At 43.0% G+C, this 15,615-nt stretch overlaps 1 protein-coding gene across 4 annotated transcripts in view; it reads left to right on the top strand.

Annotated features, from left to right (window-relative positions):
- The window catches only part of prkcz (protein kinase C, zeta), a 147,060-nt gene that overhangs the window by 61,423 nt on the left and 70,022 nt on the right, over positions 1-15,615 (top strand). For 3 of the 4 annotated variants that reach the window (XM_042004701.1, XM_042004704.1, XM_042004705.1), the window contains one exon: positions 11,992-12,077. In XM_042004701.1, the coding sequence (XP_041860635.1) occupies positions 11,992-12,077 (86 nt within the window). Of the gene's footprint in view, positions 1-4,121; positions 4,339-11,991; positions 12,078-15,615 lie in introns of those variants that run through there. The other variant, XM_042004703.1, reaches the window with a different exon arrangement.

Below are 15,615 nucleotides of genomic sequence, written 5' to 3'. Positions count from 1 at the left end.
CAGAACCAGAACCAGAGGAGCTGCTGATCCATGAAACCTCAGCCTGTCTGCATCCAGGTTACCTCGTAGATTTAGTGACATAATCATGAATAACATGTTTGAAAACTCACTTTCAGAAGCCTCTCTTAAACAAAGCATGTGCATTTTTCTTTCTTTCCAGACTTTAAACTTGTACATAAAAACCCTTTTACTACTCAGTTGAACCAAAAGTGGAGGTTCATTTTTCGACTGTAATGTTTATGAATAAAATGTAGATAATGTTTATGTTGCCAGACGATGGAGAAAGTCTGTCCTGAAACACAGAGCTGTGCATCAGCTGCTCTGAACACGTGTTGTACTTGCTGCAAACAGCTGATCAGTTAAAAACAGATTCCTCCAAAAGTCTTTGGAGGAGAAGATTTAATCCACAGCAGCTGAAATTCATGGTGAAAAACTCATTCTGCTGCTGTGATACTGGACAGGAGGTCAGGAGGTTAGAAAAAGTGTAAAAATCAAGCAAAGTATCACCATAACTAAAGGTTTAAGAAAATTTGAGATTGAAAAAAAAAATTTTTTCTTTATTCGTTCAGCGGCTGATGTTTACGAAGTTAAAATTTTCCACAAACACCTCGAAAACCATCAGAAACCATTTATTTTCTAATATTTGGCTGTAATATTTAGGATCAATACCAACCATGTTCACCAAATATATCAAATATATGATATTTAACTTTTTTGTCTGTTTTAGGTTTAATTTAAATAAAAAAATCCAAACGAAGGCATCTGTTTATAATGTGATAATCAGTCTCTGTGAGATTTTGTAGATTAAACAGCCTGTTAGTAAAGGCTTGTAACACATCTGTAATAAAACAAATATCCACAGTCTGAAGACAGAAATATGAGAGTTGTCTGTTAAACATGACGCATCACATTTGCAGCCATCATATGCAACATTTCCTCGCTTACTAGTAAACTTGATGGTAATTTAAAGCATTGGTTCCCAAACTTTCTCAGCCAGGATAACACATCATGTTCACTAGCCCCCCAGTATTATTTAGAAACATCAGAATCTTCAAAAATAAGGAGGATAAAATGTTTTTGGTGGATTCGGTTCACAGCTTTAGCAAAACACCTACATGTCCAGAATCTGCTTCTTTGGTCGAGATGATGCTAAATCCAGATTTTTCCTGTGGCCGGGGTCATTTAGTCATTCATGCTTTACTGTGTAAAAACATTAAAGTGTTAATTTCAGATTAATCTCTTTGCATTCATTGTAGCAGCCCCAGTAAAAATGTTTTTGATAAATGTCGGCTACTTTTTTCTCACAATGCTGTGGCGTCCTCCTGGAAGTATCCTGGGACCAGAGCATGTCAACTAAACAAGGACATGAGCCAGAAATGGTCCAGATTCTTCTGCAACATGGAGACATCTACCCTGCAGTTACTGCAGGATTCTGACCCTGGTCAGGATATGATCTCAGATGTTTCAGACGTGACCTCAGGTCATATTCCCAACTCGTGTAGAACAAAAATAAGATGCTGGTGTCGGGACACAGTATATGTCCCCATGCAGCATCTCGTATATCACCAGATGTGCTGCCTGGGTGCAGATGCAGCAGAAATGATTCTTCTGATGTTCGGGGAAGGTCTGTGGATTCGGGCGGGTTTAAAGCAGGACCATTTTATCACGGGACATGCGGAGGAGGACAAGCAGAAAGCAGCAACTAGTAGTTACTACGTCTGATCAGGGCACAAATCATCCTGAGACTGACTCATTTCAGGTGACTGAGCAGACTCACTCGCTCGGATGCTGAAGTCTTTCTGATTTTCAACCACAGTCACATTTAGGGATGAGGTGGGTGTGCTGAAGTGTCCTTGAGCAGGACGCTGAGGACAAGTTTCATGTCAGGGATCAGTCTGGTCAGACTGGTGCTCCAGCTGCTGGTATAATCCAGAGATGACCTGGAGGCCTCATGTTTATTTCTCCTGTTTATTTAGACTCCAGCGGCACCTGCTGTTCAACTCAAGCAAAAAACACACTTCTGTTAGTACACACCCACAAGACATTACAGGTGGACTCAAAGTGGGTAGGGAGCCTTCAGTTCTTGGCCTGGATGTGTGGAAACATTTCATTTAGTTTACTTAACTACCAAAAGCCTCATCTAAATGCATCAGTGTCCCACTTTTCAGTCTAGATTTCCATCAGGTTTCACCATGCCGAAACCAGGATTCACTACGAAACCACCGGCCTGCTCTGTTCCAGAATCCAGCTGTTTCTGTAAATAACCAAAAATCAGGTTTTAACACGGTGATCAGGAAGCTTCAGGATGAATCACTAGCTCATCAGTAATCACTCATACAGGATCTAAACAGTCGAGGCGGGTGTAAAACCTCGGGCTCCTGTTAAAAGCCGACGGTTCAGAACGTAACCGGGTGTTACACTCCTCATGTAGTTACCTCTCGTTTACTGTAGGAACTTTTAAAGCAGATGATCAGCTTGTTCATGAAGAAGTCGGCTATAGTGTTGATGTCTGAAGATGATGATGCTGCTTGTGAGGATGGATGGTCATATACAACCTGTGTGAGGTGTTACGGTTTGTTTATGATGGCTAACTGGTGTTGGCTGTGGAGTGGTACTGTGTGATGGTACAGCCCATGACGACAGGTACAGGTGCGTCTGTACCTGTCTGTAAATGATGAACTTCACGGCACATGAAGAATTTTGTAGACTTTCAGCTGCCTGATTGTGTTTGTTATGCAGACACGTCCTTGTTCTCTGTGAGACGTGATGTGGGGGTACCACGGTGATAGATCTGTTACCACGGTGATACCTGTTGGCTCTGACTAGTGATGCGCGGGCCGCCTCCTAACCCGCGGGTCCCGCGGGTTACCCGCGGGTCGGGTTGGGGCGGGTCAAAGAATTTTCGCTTCACTGCGGGGCGGGTTGGTGTGGTTTACTATTCTGAAATATCTAGTTCTATCTATTAATTTTATTTTTTGTCAAACTGAAAATAAAGACCTTAATCAGTGTCTACATTTTGTTACTATAATATGTAAGACAAAATATTTATCAGTTATTTAAACACAGGTCACGTTTTATAACGTAATGTCCACGTAGGCGCGTAGTAGGCTACGCAGGCTACGTGCAGAAAGCGCCAAGCAGACAAGCAACAAAAGATGGAAGAAGTGTTGAATAACATTCGTTCGGGAGTTTACGTCCTTAAAAAGAAGAAAGAGGGTCAAATGGCTAAATCACAGGTTTGGCATAGGTTCAATGAGGTAATCAGTGCAGACAACAGCAGCAGCATTGGCTTTATAACACTTAAACGCTTTAAAACACTTTTTTTGTTTGCCTATTTATGTTTATAGACTTAACGTTCAAAAGAAAATACATTTTGTGTTGCCAGGTTCCAGTGCCAATTTAGGAGACCATATGCACCTTTCTCAGACTAAATAAAAGCATTCGTCAATATCATAACATGTGTTTTAATGGGGCGGGGCGGGGCGGGGCGGGTTAAAAAAATAGAAGCGGAGGTGCGGGGCGGGTTGGTGCGGTCCAATTTTTTTTAAAAGAGCGGGACCCGCGGGTCGGAAAAAAACCCGACCCGCGCATCACTAGCTCTGACTCATCAGCATGGGACGCCGACTCGTCTGCAGTCCGGAGGAACCCCCCCACACATTTGGCTGCTTTCTTACAGTTTAACCCCTGACGGCCCTCACAGGCCTTCACAGAGTCCTAAATGCAGATCAGATGAGCACTTTTTTAATTAGATGTCTTTTGTAATTTCAGCCTTGTCTGTGTCCATCCTCTACATTTTTATCTGGAACATTATAATTAAAATGAATTAATGGTCAAGCATGCCTCTTATCTGGCAGGTCTGGTTGTGTCTACAACGCCTCAGGGCTGCTGCCCTGATCCTTTCAGCTTCTGAAGTGGAGGCCACTAATAACCTTTCTTTATATAATCATCCTCAATATAAAGTTACTGGAAGTAACTTTGTCAGAGTTCCTTGTATCCTGATGAGAGCGAGTCTAGATTCTTCTGACTCATGAGAACTCATGAGAACAGTGAGGTCCGTTCTCCCTCGTGAAGCTTTGTGCTTTACCTCTTGGTTTTTTGGGGGAGGGTGTTGGCAGCAGCTTGTAGCTGCTACTTTCCTGTGAGTGAGAGGAACAATGTCTGGAAGTGAGTCAAGCCCCTATAAATGTCCTGTTCTGGATAGATATGGTAGTACCACCCTGTTCTCCCACCCCAGCTCCCTACCTAACCTCCAGAACATCACGGCAGGCTGCATGCTCTTCTTTATACCGTCACCGGAGAAAATGGCAGGACTCTGCTCGCTGGCTTTTGCATCTGGAGGTGGGTCAGTGAGAAGCGCTCTGACTGTTCTGCTTTGTTCCATCACTCTGCGTCTTTTACTTATTCTCATTTCGGGAGAAAAATAGGACAATGAGTTGTGTTCTCCTGAGGGAGATGGTGTAATAGGTCAGCTCTTTGCAGCCGGTGTGTCGCAGCGTTTCTGACCTGGTTCTCCTCTTCAGGCTGGGAGGGATCCACGCTCCCAGTCTGCCCCATCAGCTAGAAACTGGTTGTAGTAGTGGATCCACTTAATAACAGAGGATGTTATCTGTCTTACATGTTATGAGCAGTATGTGTTGATGAGGCTGAGTGTTTTCACCTTCATGGTCAAGGTAATGAGCAGCAAACCAGTCGTGTGGAAGGGTAAGTTGTGCTGTTGTCTGTGGTATTCCATGGGTATAAAACATGATTTGATGCTTGTTCACATTTACAGACTGAGAAGGTTTAAACATTTTGGAACTGTCTGGACATCTCTGCAGATGCATACAGAGATCTGTGGAAGTGTAGCTGCATACGCACTGTGGGTGCCTATAGTTAAAAAGTCTGTATTTTGTCTGTAGCCTGCATAACACCAGCGTGGTAACAGAATAATGTCAAGCCTTACACCCCCACCCCTCCTTCAATAACTTATACAAATCAATCCGAGCCAGCTTGCTGCAGGATCAATTTGTGCTTATAAATAACAAGCCGGCCTCACAGAATGTGTTCAGAGGCGGCGGGTTGTTGGCTGGATGTGAGCTGTGTCCACCCACTTCTCTCAGACACCCCAGCTTGTCTGACTGGTCTGGGAGCGTAGTCCTGCTCTGAACAGGCTGTGAAAAGGTCTGTGTGGCCGTTGTTGCTGAAATTGTATTGATGCAGACTGGGAATTAATTTCATGATTATGTTGCATTTTTTAGTTGACTGAGAATTTTCTGCTGCATGAGTAGCTGGGAGTTTCAGGGTCTGGGAGGGAGCTGACAAACCTGCTCTCGTCTGTTTTTCTGACAGTCCTGTGAGCCTGAACTCAGGGTAAATTTAACCCTGTTTGTGCTCATGTGGAGCCACCATGAAAGAACGTTGACCGGGAGGACCGTCTGACTCGTAACTGATGACTATAAACCATTAATATCTGTCTTTAATAGTAAGTCCCACATCGACAGATTTAAGTTTCATTTATTTATGGATTTTTCTGTAAATCTGTCAAAGATGTGTTATTCACTGCTGATGTAATTTCCTACAGATTGATATAGAAACGCAGCTTTTTTACACATATTTCCATGTAATTCTTCATCCAGATGGAGTTCTAGTCATGAGCTCTGCTTTGTCTTCCTTTCTTCTTCATTCACACATAAAAGAAAACTCAGGCAGTCATACGATATTCATGGTCACCAGTCAGATCAAAATCTTTTTTTTTTTTTTTTTACTAAGCTGATTTTTAATAATCCCCAGCTGCAGCTGATGTTTTGATCCAAAGTTCAATCATTTGAGACACAAACTAAGTCAGACCAGGGAAAGCTTCATTAAAACCCACAAGGACTCTGGTTTTAATGAGCTAGAAATGCTCAGACCTAAAGTAACTAAGTTTAATTTACTAAATCTTTATGGCAGTGATCTTTCCCCACATGATGAGAGTACAAGTATCACCAGATATGTTATGTACTTTTACTATGTACCATTATTATAATGGCCATTCCCGTTGGGAAGGTTGCATGAGGCTGCTGGAAACTATAAAGCACTTCTTATTATTAGGAGGGGAGAAACTGAACGAAAACTCCAGTTATTCATCTGAAACTTGTTTAAGGTTTTCAGTGCAAATATAGTGTAGAAACATGTGACTAAAACCTAAACTGGACCTGGGTCACATTTTTAGACGGTGGGGTTTAAAACCTCCAGCTCCTGATAGTTCTACACTCTGCTCCAGGAACCAGCATGGTTCTGGTTTTCCTTCATGCTAGCTGTGCTTCAGTGGCAGAAACTAGTTCTAAGTTAGGTTCTGGCTCTAAACCCACACTGGAACTGATTTGGGTGGGAACCCTCCAGTACATCCAGTGTGCAGTGGGACAAGAGAGATGGGCTCAGATCCAAGGTCTAAATATCAACTGGAGAACCAACAGATTTGGCATCTTTTACAGGAATTATCCCGGCACCGTGCTGGATCTCTGGTGAAAAAGAAAAGAGGATTTATTAACTTGATGTGCTCTAATGTTGTCATGTTTATCTACCAATCGTATGAGAGGAACGCCGCTCTGCTCTCCACACTCGACTAACCAATCAGAAGCTGAGCGGGTCCTTGGTAAAGGTGTAGTTTAGATCTTCGATGGAGCAGAGAGTGAAACTGGAGCTTGAAACGTCGGTGCCTCAGTGCTGCTGCTGGGTGGAGGGAAATCTTGTGTATTTATGCCACATTTTCGACCACATGCTCTCTGTCTGTCGGCCGGTGGGAGTGGCTCACCTGCATGAGCACACACACCTGTCCGCCCATCAGGGTGGTGGACACTTGTGACACATGTAGAGTCTGAAATGACGTAATTTAAAAAAGGTAAATAACATCAGTTTTCAAACTCCATGAAGAAATGTTGGTGAAGTTAGCTTCTGATCTGTGGTGTACAAACAGAGTGAATACACTCCTGTGTGGGGACCCAGACCACATTAGCCCAGGTCCTGCTGAAAAACTACCACTTAGGATGTCCAGACCGAGACCGACTTGTGTCCAGACAACAATAGCCCCCCCGCCTGCGGTGGTCATTTGTACAGTGATCTCAGATTTGTATTTCTTGGAGGGTAAATCAGAACTTGTGGTCTGAAGGAAAAAATCCCATCCTGGAGCAGATTGTCTGTAACCTCTGTAGCTCAGACTGAAGTTTCTACTGCTCTGAATCCATCAGTGAATACCTGCTTGGTCACTGTGTTACAGCACAAGTTAATATTTATTCTATTCTACAGTCATTTAGCAGACGCTTTTATCCAAAACGACTTACATTTGAGAGTAAGAACAACACAAGCATGAATTCAAACAAGATGGGACGTCATAATTAGGTGATAGTCAGACCACTTTGAGTCCAGTTAGACCAGGTGCTGTCATGTGTATTTAGCTTTGTTCCAACCAACCAAATGTTTTTTTATCATCACTGAGCCTCCCAAACAAGTTTTTATTGTTATTAGTTCTTCAGACTTCTAAAAGGACCATTATTAATGTTCTCAATATGATTATGTTAAAAAAAATAATCATGATTATTATAATTATTATTGGTTAATTAATTTCACGACACTGTAAATGTGTAAAATCACATTTACTCTCCTTGTAGGTCTTTAAGTTTTATTTATTTCCATCTTTTGATGCAAACATAACAGAATATTAAAGAAAGTAAAGTAAATGTGGTGTCTGTAATAGTGATGCGCGGGCCGCCTCCTAACCCGCGGGTCCCGCGGGTTACCCGCGGGTCGGGTTGGGGCGGGTCAAAGAATTTTCGCTTCACTGCGGGGCGGGTTGGTGTGGTTTACTATTCTGAAATATCTAGTTCTATCTATTAATTTTATTTTTTGTCAAACTGAAAATAAAGACCTTAATCAGTGTCTACATTTTGTTACTATAATATGTAAGACAAAATATTTATCAGTTATTTAAACACAGGTCACGTTTTATAACGTAATGTCCACGTAGGCGCGTAGTAGGCTACGCAGGCTACGTGCAGAAAGCGCCAAGCAGACAAGCAACAAAAGATGGAAGAAGTGTTGAATAACATTCGTTCGGGAGTTTACGTCCTTAAAAAGAAGAAAGAGGGTCAAATGGCTAAATCACAGGTTTGGCACAGGTTCAATGAGGTAATCAGTGCAGACAACAGCAGCAGCATTGGCTTTATAACACTTAAACGCTTTAAAACACTTTTTTTGTTTGCCTATTTATGTTTATAGACTTAACGTTCAAAAGAAAATACATTTTGTGTTGCCAGGTTCCAGTGCCAATTTAGGAGACCATATGCACCTTTCTCAGACTAAATAAAAGCATTCGTCAATATCATAACATGTGTTTTAATGGGGCGGGGCGGGGCGGGGCGGGTTAAAAAAATAGAAGCGGAGGTGCGGGGCGGGTTGGTGCGGTCCAATTTTTTTTAAAAGAGCGGGACCCGCGGGTCGGAAAAAAACCCGACCCGCGCATCACTAGTCTGTAACCAGATGTGAAAGCTTGCTCTCATCACACTACTTCATAGTGGTACATGGTGTCTCCCCCAGTTCTCCCAGTCACCCACCAGCACAAGCAGGGGGAGAAATATGGGGTAACTATGGAAACACACAGCAGAGATTTTGTGAGGCAGCGACACTTTTTTCTTTAACAGGCTTGACTTAACAGGATTAGGAGGAGACATAGAGGAGAGCCTAAAATCAGGCTCTTTGTGTCTCGCTTTCACTCTGATATCAGCAGCACCAAGTCAGAAGCAGACAGAATCCAGATTCACAGGATATTCACCACAAAATCCTACAAATCCTACAGTCCTGCATGTCTGCTCTTACACTTCCATTCAGCCAAATGTCGGCTAGTGTGTTTAAATCCCCAGAGACCTGCCTTTGGCTGGGACAAGACTCAATCCGCTTTCAGTATAGCTTGCCCAAAATGATAATATTTATATAAAATCTTCAGCTTGAAAAGATTTCAGTGTTGCACTTGTAGACAAACGCTAGAGAGTGTGGCAGAGAAAGAAGAGAAAATTGTTGGCTCAGGGATGATAGGCCCCCTGATAACCCCATCTGGAGTTCACCTCGGGGTATGAACATTCAGAGGCACCCATTGCTCATGAGATAAAAACGGCGCATGTGACGCTCAGCCTGATCCTGCACCACACTGGAGCCAGTTTAACAGAAGATGAGAGCGGGGGTTTGTTAAGATGCACTTTTTACATGCAGACGGTGTCATCCTGACATCCCCACAGCAAACTAATAATAGCTGGTACAGTATATGGTGGGCTGAGGCTACCATAGCAACAGAGGCAAAAAAATGAGTGGAGGAGGAGGATATGGCTACCACACCCATCCCTGGAGCAGCCGAGCAGACAGGGAGAGGCACTGGGAAAGCAGCTGGTGGATAATTGGAGTCAGAGGGGCTGAGTCTGATGTGGTCTCTTGTTTTTGCACAAAAATGACACAACCGCTGTGGAAAAAATGGAGGTGAGCATTGTGTCCTTGAAGTTGATGTGTTGAAAGCAGGAAAAATGAATCAAGCTGGAGGATTAAAGCGAGATGTAATGGCTAGATGGTCGGGTCTCCTCTCCTGCAGGCCATGCAGCGTGGCTGAAGGGAGGGAAACTGGTGACGGGCGGTCCTACGCTGGCTTGTGTTATTATCTTTAATATGAAAGTTACTGCTGAAAAGATTGATGCAGGTCCTGATAAAAGGCGTCACAGTTAAACCTGAACTAGTGAAGCTTCAGTCGCTGCTGTGAATCCTTATCATACAGTTAGATTTAGTTGTAGTTCATATACATACTGAGAGAAGTTGCTGGTAGAGAGGATTTTCCCTTTTCTATCTTTGGAAAGCTGTGGTGTACTTTTATTTGATGAAAAGTGAATGATTTGACATCGTTTGGCTCATGAATCAGTAGCATTTGTTGAACCCAGCTGTGCTGTATGGGTGTCTGTTTGAGATGAAACAGGCAGTGTAGAGGTTTGGTGAAGAGCAGCTGGTCCAAACAAAAAGCCAGGCTGGAGCAGAGACTGGAGAGCAGTGTGCAAACCTGTCCTGACTTCTGCACATGTGGCTGATGTCAGCAGATTTTAATGGGATCCATCTCTGGTGCTGAATAAAAGCTGTAGGTCAGTAACACAAACGATGAGGAAAACAGCTGTGATCATACGACTGACTGTCCCCATCATAAGCATGAAAAGCATACAAGCATATATAATCCTCAGCATATGAAGACATTTAACATCTACACCTGGATTTAGTCTCCCCCCGTCTTCACAACCAGGAAGTTTTCTTGACTAAGAGATTAAAAGTCGTCCACTTAGCTGCCAAATCTTCTGTACTTCCAACTGGTTTGTTTCTCTTACCTTAAAGGTGTAGTGTGTAACAAAATCAAAGGTCAATGACAGAAAAAAACATTAAAACCTGTTTCCATTGGTATCTAATCACTTTAGTAAAACAACTTGTGTTTTTATTGACTTAGAAGGAGCCATTTTTATCTACTTGGGTCCACTCACATGGCAGCTGCTCACTGGTTTTACTACGGTGTCTCTGAATGGACAAACAACTCTGTGTGAAGCTGTAACGCTACATTACCGGCTTTGTTTGATAAGTGCTAGAGCACCCTAACGCCTTAAACGCACCATAGAAGAAGACAGTTACCTGTGGTGCAGTCATCAGTGCACCTGACGCCACTGGATCCACTCACACATGAAAACGTCTTTGTCTGGAAGAGGTTTGGCCACCGTGTATTTACTACATGCTATGCCCATGTTTACCACCAGATGTCTGTGATTCGTACACACTTTACCTTTAACAGAGTGTTAGAGCTAGCGGCTTGGCTTGATCCATTTTTTTTATATTTCTAATGAAATTTCTTATAAGTCAGTTTTAAATGAAGCGACTTCAAGTTGTCTTTGTAGACCAGATGCATAGCAAAGCTGATATGTTTCTGTTCCTTCTATCGTCCCCAAAAAAGCTGCTGTCCTCCCCCGATGGACTGTGTAGGCCTGCTGCATATGCACGCCTCTGCTCAGTTCTTGGTTCTCTGGACAATGTGCACCACGGTGCTTTAAGGTTTGTGACGGGCTGCAAGGCTCTCACCCACCACTGCAGCCTTTATGAGTCCAGTGGCTTCTCTATCCATACGCAGACTTTCACATTGGTATTATTTTATCTATAAATCCATTCTTGGCCTGCTTCTCTCTCAACCTTTGTGATTTTTATATATTCCACTTAAGTGGAGTAACTTTTGTCTGCACTGTGATGCTTTTTCTTTACTGAAAGTCCCCAAAGCTCACACTGAACTTAGAGCTTTAAAAATGTCTTAAAGAGCTGGGAAGCTGACTATATGTGTCTGGAGCTGCTTGTCCAGCTAACCATGCTTTCTCTATTCTTTTACCCTCTCAGATTGGTATATTTATATGTTTTATACTTATGTGTTATGTTGTTCTTTGGGTGTTTTACTGTTTGTGGTGGAATTTGGGCTGCTGCTGTCTTGTTAATCTCAGAGGGACTTTCCTGATAAAATAAAGGTTAAATAAAAAAAATCACGTCTGGTTGGATGTAGAAGGATTTTAGGGCAGAATCTGCCAGTTTAGGACACTTCTAGACTAATGTTAAAGTGCTGAAGTTCATTAATAGCTGACAATACAGATCCATTTTAGAAAGCTCTGCCTCCATAGTCTCATCTGAATAAAAAGCCTTATGAAGCGTTGATAATCTGATTCATCACACAAGGTAAGAAGGAGAGGAGGGAGGAAGTGAAGAAGCAAGAATAAAAGGAAAGAAGGGTGGAAGGGGGAGGCAGGCGCTTCGTCAGGGTGTGTGGAGCCTGTTGACAAACCCGATGGTTGAACTCTTAACACAATAGAAGAGCCTCTGGATCTTTACATCAGCCTCCATTTACTTGTGTCGCTCCACCTGAGCGTACCTCCGCCCCCTCCCCATCAGCCCTCATCATGCTGCTGCTCTACAACTGTTTGGTTTCTCTCCTAGAATCGATCTATCGTCGCGGGGCCAGAAGATGGAGGAAGCTCTACCGAGTCAACGGACACCTCTTCCAGGCCAAACGCTTTAACAGGGTGAGTGTCTCCAGATGTGACTGAGAACATGTGGTTATGGCTGAATGATGCTCTGGGATTTATCCAGAAGCAACATGAATCCACTAGATGATTCCAGATGTTTTAAAAGCAACCTTCACTTTGTTATAAAGCTTTTGAAGATGTCTTCACTCTTTGTAATTCAGTGTTTAGAGTGAACATGCAGCTAGAAACCAGGATACTACAGAGAAACATTAGTCTGCTTACGGCTGGTTAAGATGAGAAGAAGTTCTGTTTGTTTGAAGGCTTTTATTCCAGCTGATAGTGTGTACAGCTGTTCTGATCTCATCCACATGCAGAACAGATTCTGCAAGGCTGTCATTGATCCGATGACTGAGCCAAAACAAAAACAGATCTGAGTTGACTGGCTTCAGCCCAAGAGTCGGGATTCTAGAGGATTCAGAAATGGACCATGGAAGTACCACCAGAACCGCCGCCATGACAGCTATCAGCTGTTCAGGAAGACTAGTTATATAAACTGACTTCTTGAGCGGGAGGTTGACGTGGGAGCTTTGACCTTAGCGCTCTGTAACGTCACAGGTTGGGTTTTCCTTAACGCACTACAAACATCATGGACTGGCGTTTCCTTGCCAGAAGGTACATAAAACAAACCTACCACAAAGCACATGGACCTTCATGCCCCCTAATGTGCATCAAGTCTTCTGTAAAACAGCCACCTCTAGCAAAACCTTTTAGTGCTTTAGTGGAAGTCTTTTCCATTTTCCATTCACTGTTTCTCATTTAAATCGACCCAAGTCACAAAGCTGTGTGAAGTTCAAGCAGCTCGGCCGCACAACTAAAAGCACTTTTCACTGTTTAAAGCACATGTAAGAGAAAGAAATATTACATTCTGTATGTATTTATCATGATTATCAGACGAGTTCAACACAACAAAACTTGTCTCAGATTAAAAATCAAGCAATCGTTATTTTTTATTCATATTCTGAGCACAAAATCAGGTTTTAGAAAAGAAATTATTGTGGTTTCATATTTCATTTTGAAGAAAAAACTGCATGAAAAACAGTGGATTGTGTCAAAGATTAAAATGATGGGACTTACCAGCTGTTTCCATTCAAGATCAAAAATCTGAGAAGTGACTCCCCGACATCTTCCCAGCGCAAGGGATGGACCAGGGTGGATATTTTAGGCCCGATACGAGCTGCCAATATTTGGAGCTGGAACTGCTTTCCCTCAATTTACATCATAAAAATAACAAAAATGTTATGAGTCTCCTCATTTTTTCTTTTTTTTTTTTTTAAAGAAACATTTACTTAAAATGAAAGTTTTGGACATTCTTAATCCTCCCAGTTTAGGAGCTGCTGGTTATAATGGAGGAAACGGAGACTCTGCAGGTTCCGGTACCGGCTGGATTTTACATCATACGGGGCCGTGCAGGAATTAACGTCCATAGAATCAAGAAGTGCACTGAAAGCAGCTCAGTGGGGTTTCTGCAGTTGGCTGGCTGAAGAAGGTCCAGAAATATTCTTTCCTTGTCTCCGCATCGCTGTCGTACCAACCACATGCACGCTGCCGTCGTACCTGAAGCAGCACGTGGAACGAAGGCAAGAAAAATGCTGTCATGACAATTTGCACTTTTTACTCTGAGGCTAAAACAAGAATTTAGACGTCCCGGCCAGAACAGATCAGGTCTCTGCTGCAGGCTTCTGCTTATGCAGCCATTTCTAGACTTCATAGAATAAAACAAGACGGTTTAGAACTCACTGGAGTTCTTACTCTACTGAAACTCCTTTATTTGACTGTATAGATCAGTGGACGGTAACTTTTTAATAAGTTGATCACTCTGATCGATCAGCTGCTGTGTGAAGTCGTTCCGCTGTCAGAGATCTGAAAACGTTAATGGTGCACAAGATTATGTCATAACAAATATAGTTTCTTTTGTGCATGCAGTAAAGAGCATTAAGTTTAAAACTTACTGTAGTTTTGGAGCTGGAGCAGCAGGAGTTCCTCCAGCCCTCTGCTGGTGGGGGAGGGGTACTGCAGGCTCAGAGCTGCCCGTGGACGCCTGTCTGGAAATCACACCCATATCCACCGTACTAGTAAAAACACAAATATTAGCCAGTCCTTACACAGTTCCAGAAACTCCAAAGTATGAAAGTAATTCCTGAATAAGACACAATCCAGCTAGGAATCAACTCCCTCTAATTTGAGGCTGGTAAAGTTTAACCAGTACTAGTCATTTATGTATTCACTAAATACTGAGGGAAGACATTGCATCAAAGCCAGTTTAAGGCATGGAGGAGTTATTTTATGGGAGAAATATCAACAATCAAATATGCAAAAATGTGCCTGAAATAGTGAGAAAAGTTGATTTTAATCTAATCTAAGAATGGAAAGAAAGAGATTTAATAACACTGCTCTGAGCCTCATCTTCACCATATCTGTGTTTGTTCCTCTGAATCTGAGCAGAACACGAACGTCTTCCCGTCTCTGCGTTTAGGATCTAGTCAGGAACGTGCTGCAGGGAAATTATAAATGGAAGGTAATCAAGTCACATCTCCCGCTAAGCTTTCTGGATAAAGATGCATAATTCATGGCGTCCTAGTTGTGGCTTGTTTAGCCTCATCTCAGACCTGAGAGCACATGTGGGCTTTAATCACTTCCCTGCCAAGATGTTAGAGGGCTCCACCGGCCCATCCGGCTTTTATCAGGGTTTGGTGCCCGATGCAGTGGCTCTCTGACGGGCAGGAGAAGAAATGCATTAATGTGCATTAAGTAGGTAATGGGATTTCTCTGTGGGGAAGAAAGGAGCTTTTACTGCTGCCGGAACCAGACCTCACCTCTGTCTTATGAGCTTTAATGATGCTAAATGTGTTTGATTTAGCTGGAACGACGCATTCCTGCATCAAATACTTTGCCGTTTGTTTAAACTGAGACTCTATGTTCGCTTTCCATGAACATGCAAAATGTTAAGAGGAATTCAGAGCTGGAGGGTTTTGGCCCATGGGTGGCGTCGTCCTAATGTCTGAGCCTGAACCTCTACAGGCTGAGTGCGCCGCCATCACGCTGACTCAGCACCTGCCCAACATCCACAGGTTGTCGTGGTCTTTCCTGTTGATGCACGGTGGAACCGGTGGAAATCCTAAACTAAGTCAGGTCTGAGCTGCTCCTCTGTTACTTTAGACCATCAAGACGTTTGAGTTCTGTGGAATTTTTACTCTGTTACCTCTAGAATGAGTCTGAAAAGCTAATTTGCCTTGAAAACCCTGCCTTGGCTGCAGTCTTGGAATAATCGTAGTTTTCTTCTGTTTGCGTGTTTTTAGCTCTCAGAGATGTGTTAGTTGCAGAGACATGACGGTGTGAAGATTGGATTCACATGTGTGCTCGGGACATATCCCTCCATCCCTCCAAAGTGGTCTCAGGATGGAAGTCAGCTGTGTGTTAATACACGAGGGGACTGAAGACTGGCCTGTGTTATCCGATGTGTTGAAGCTGAAGCTTAAACTCCACACCAGACGACATCTTTGTTGCATTTAGTGCTGTGGAACCTCAGACCATCCTG

Source organism: Melanotaenia boesemani, chromosome 13 (genome assembly GCF_017639745.1).
Source record: "Melanotaenia boesemani isolate fMelBoe1 chromosome 13, fMelBoe1.pri, whole genome shotgun sequence".
Taxonomy (NCBI): domain Eukaryota; kingdom Metazoa; phylum Chordata; class Actinopteri; order Atheriniformes; family Melanotaeniidae; genus Melanotaenia; species Melanotaenia boesemani.
This window is presented reverse-complemented; position numbering and strand designations above follow the sequence as displayed.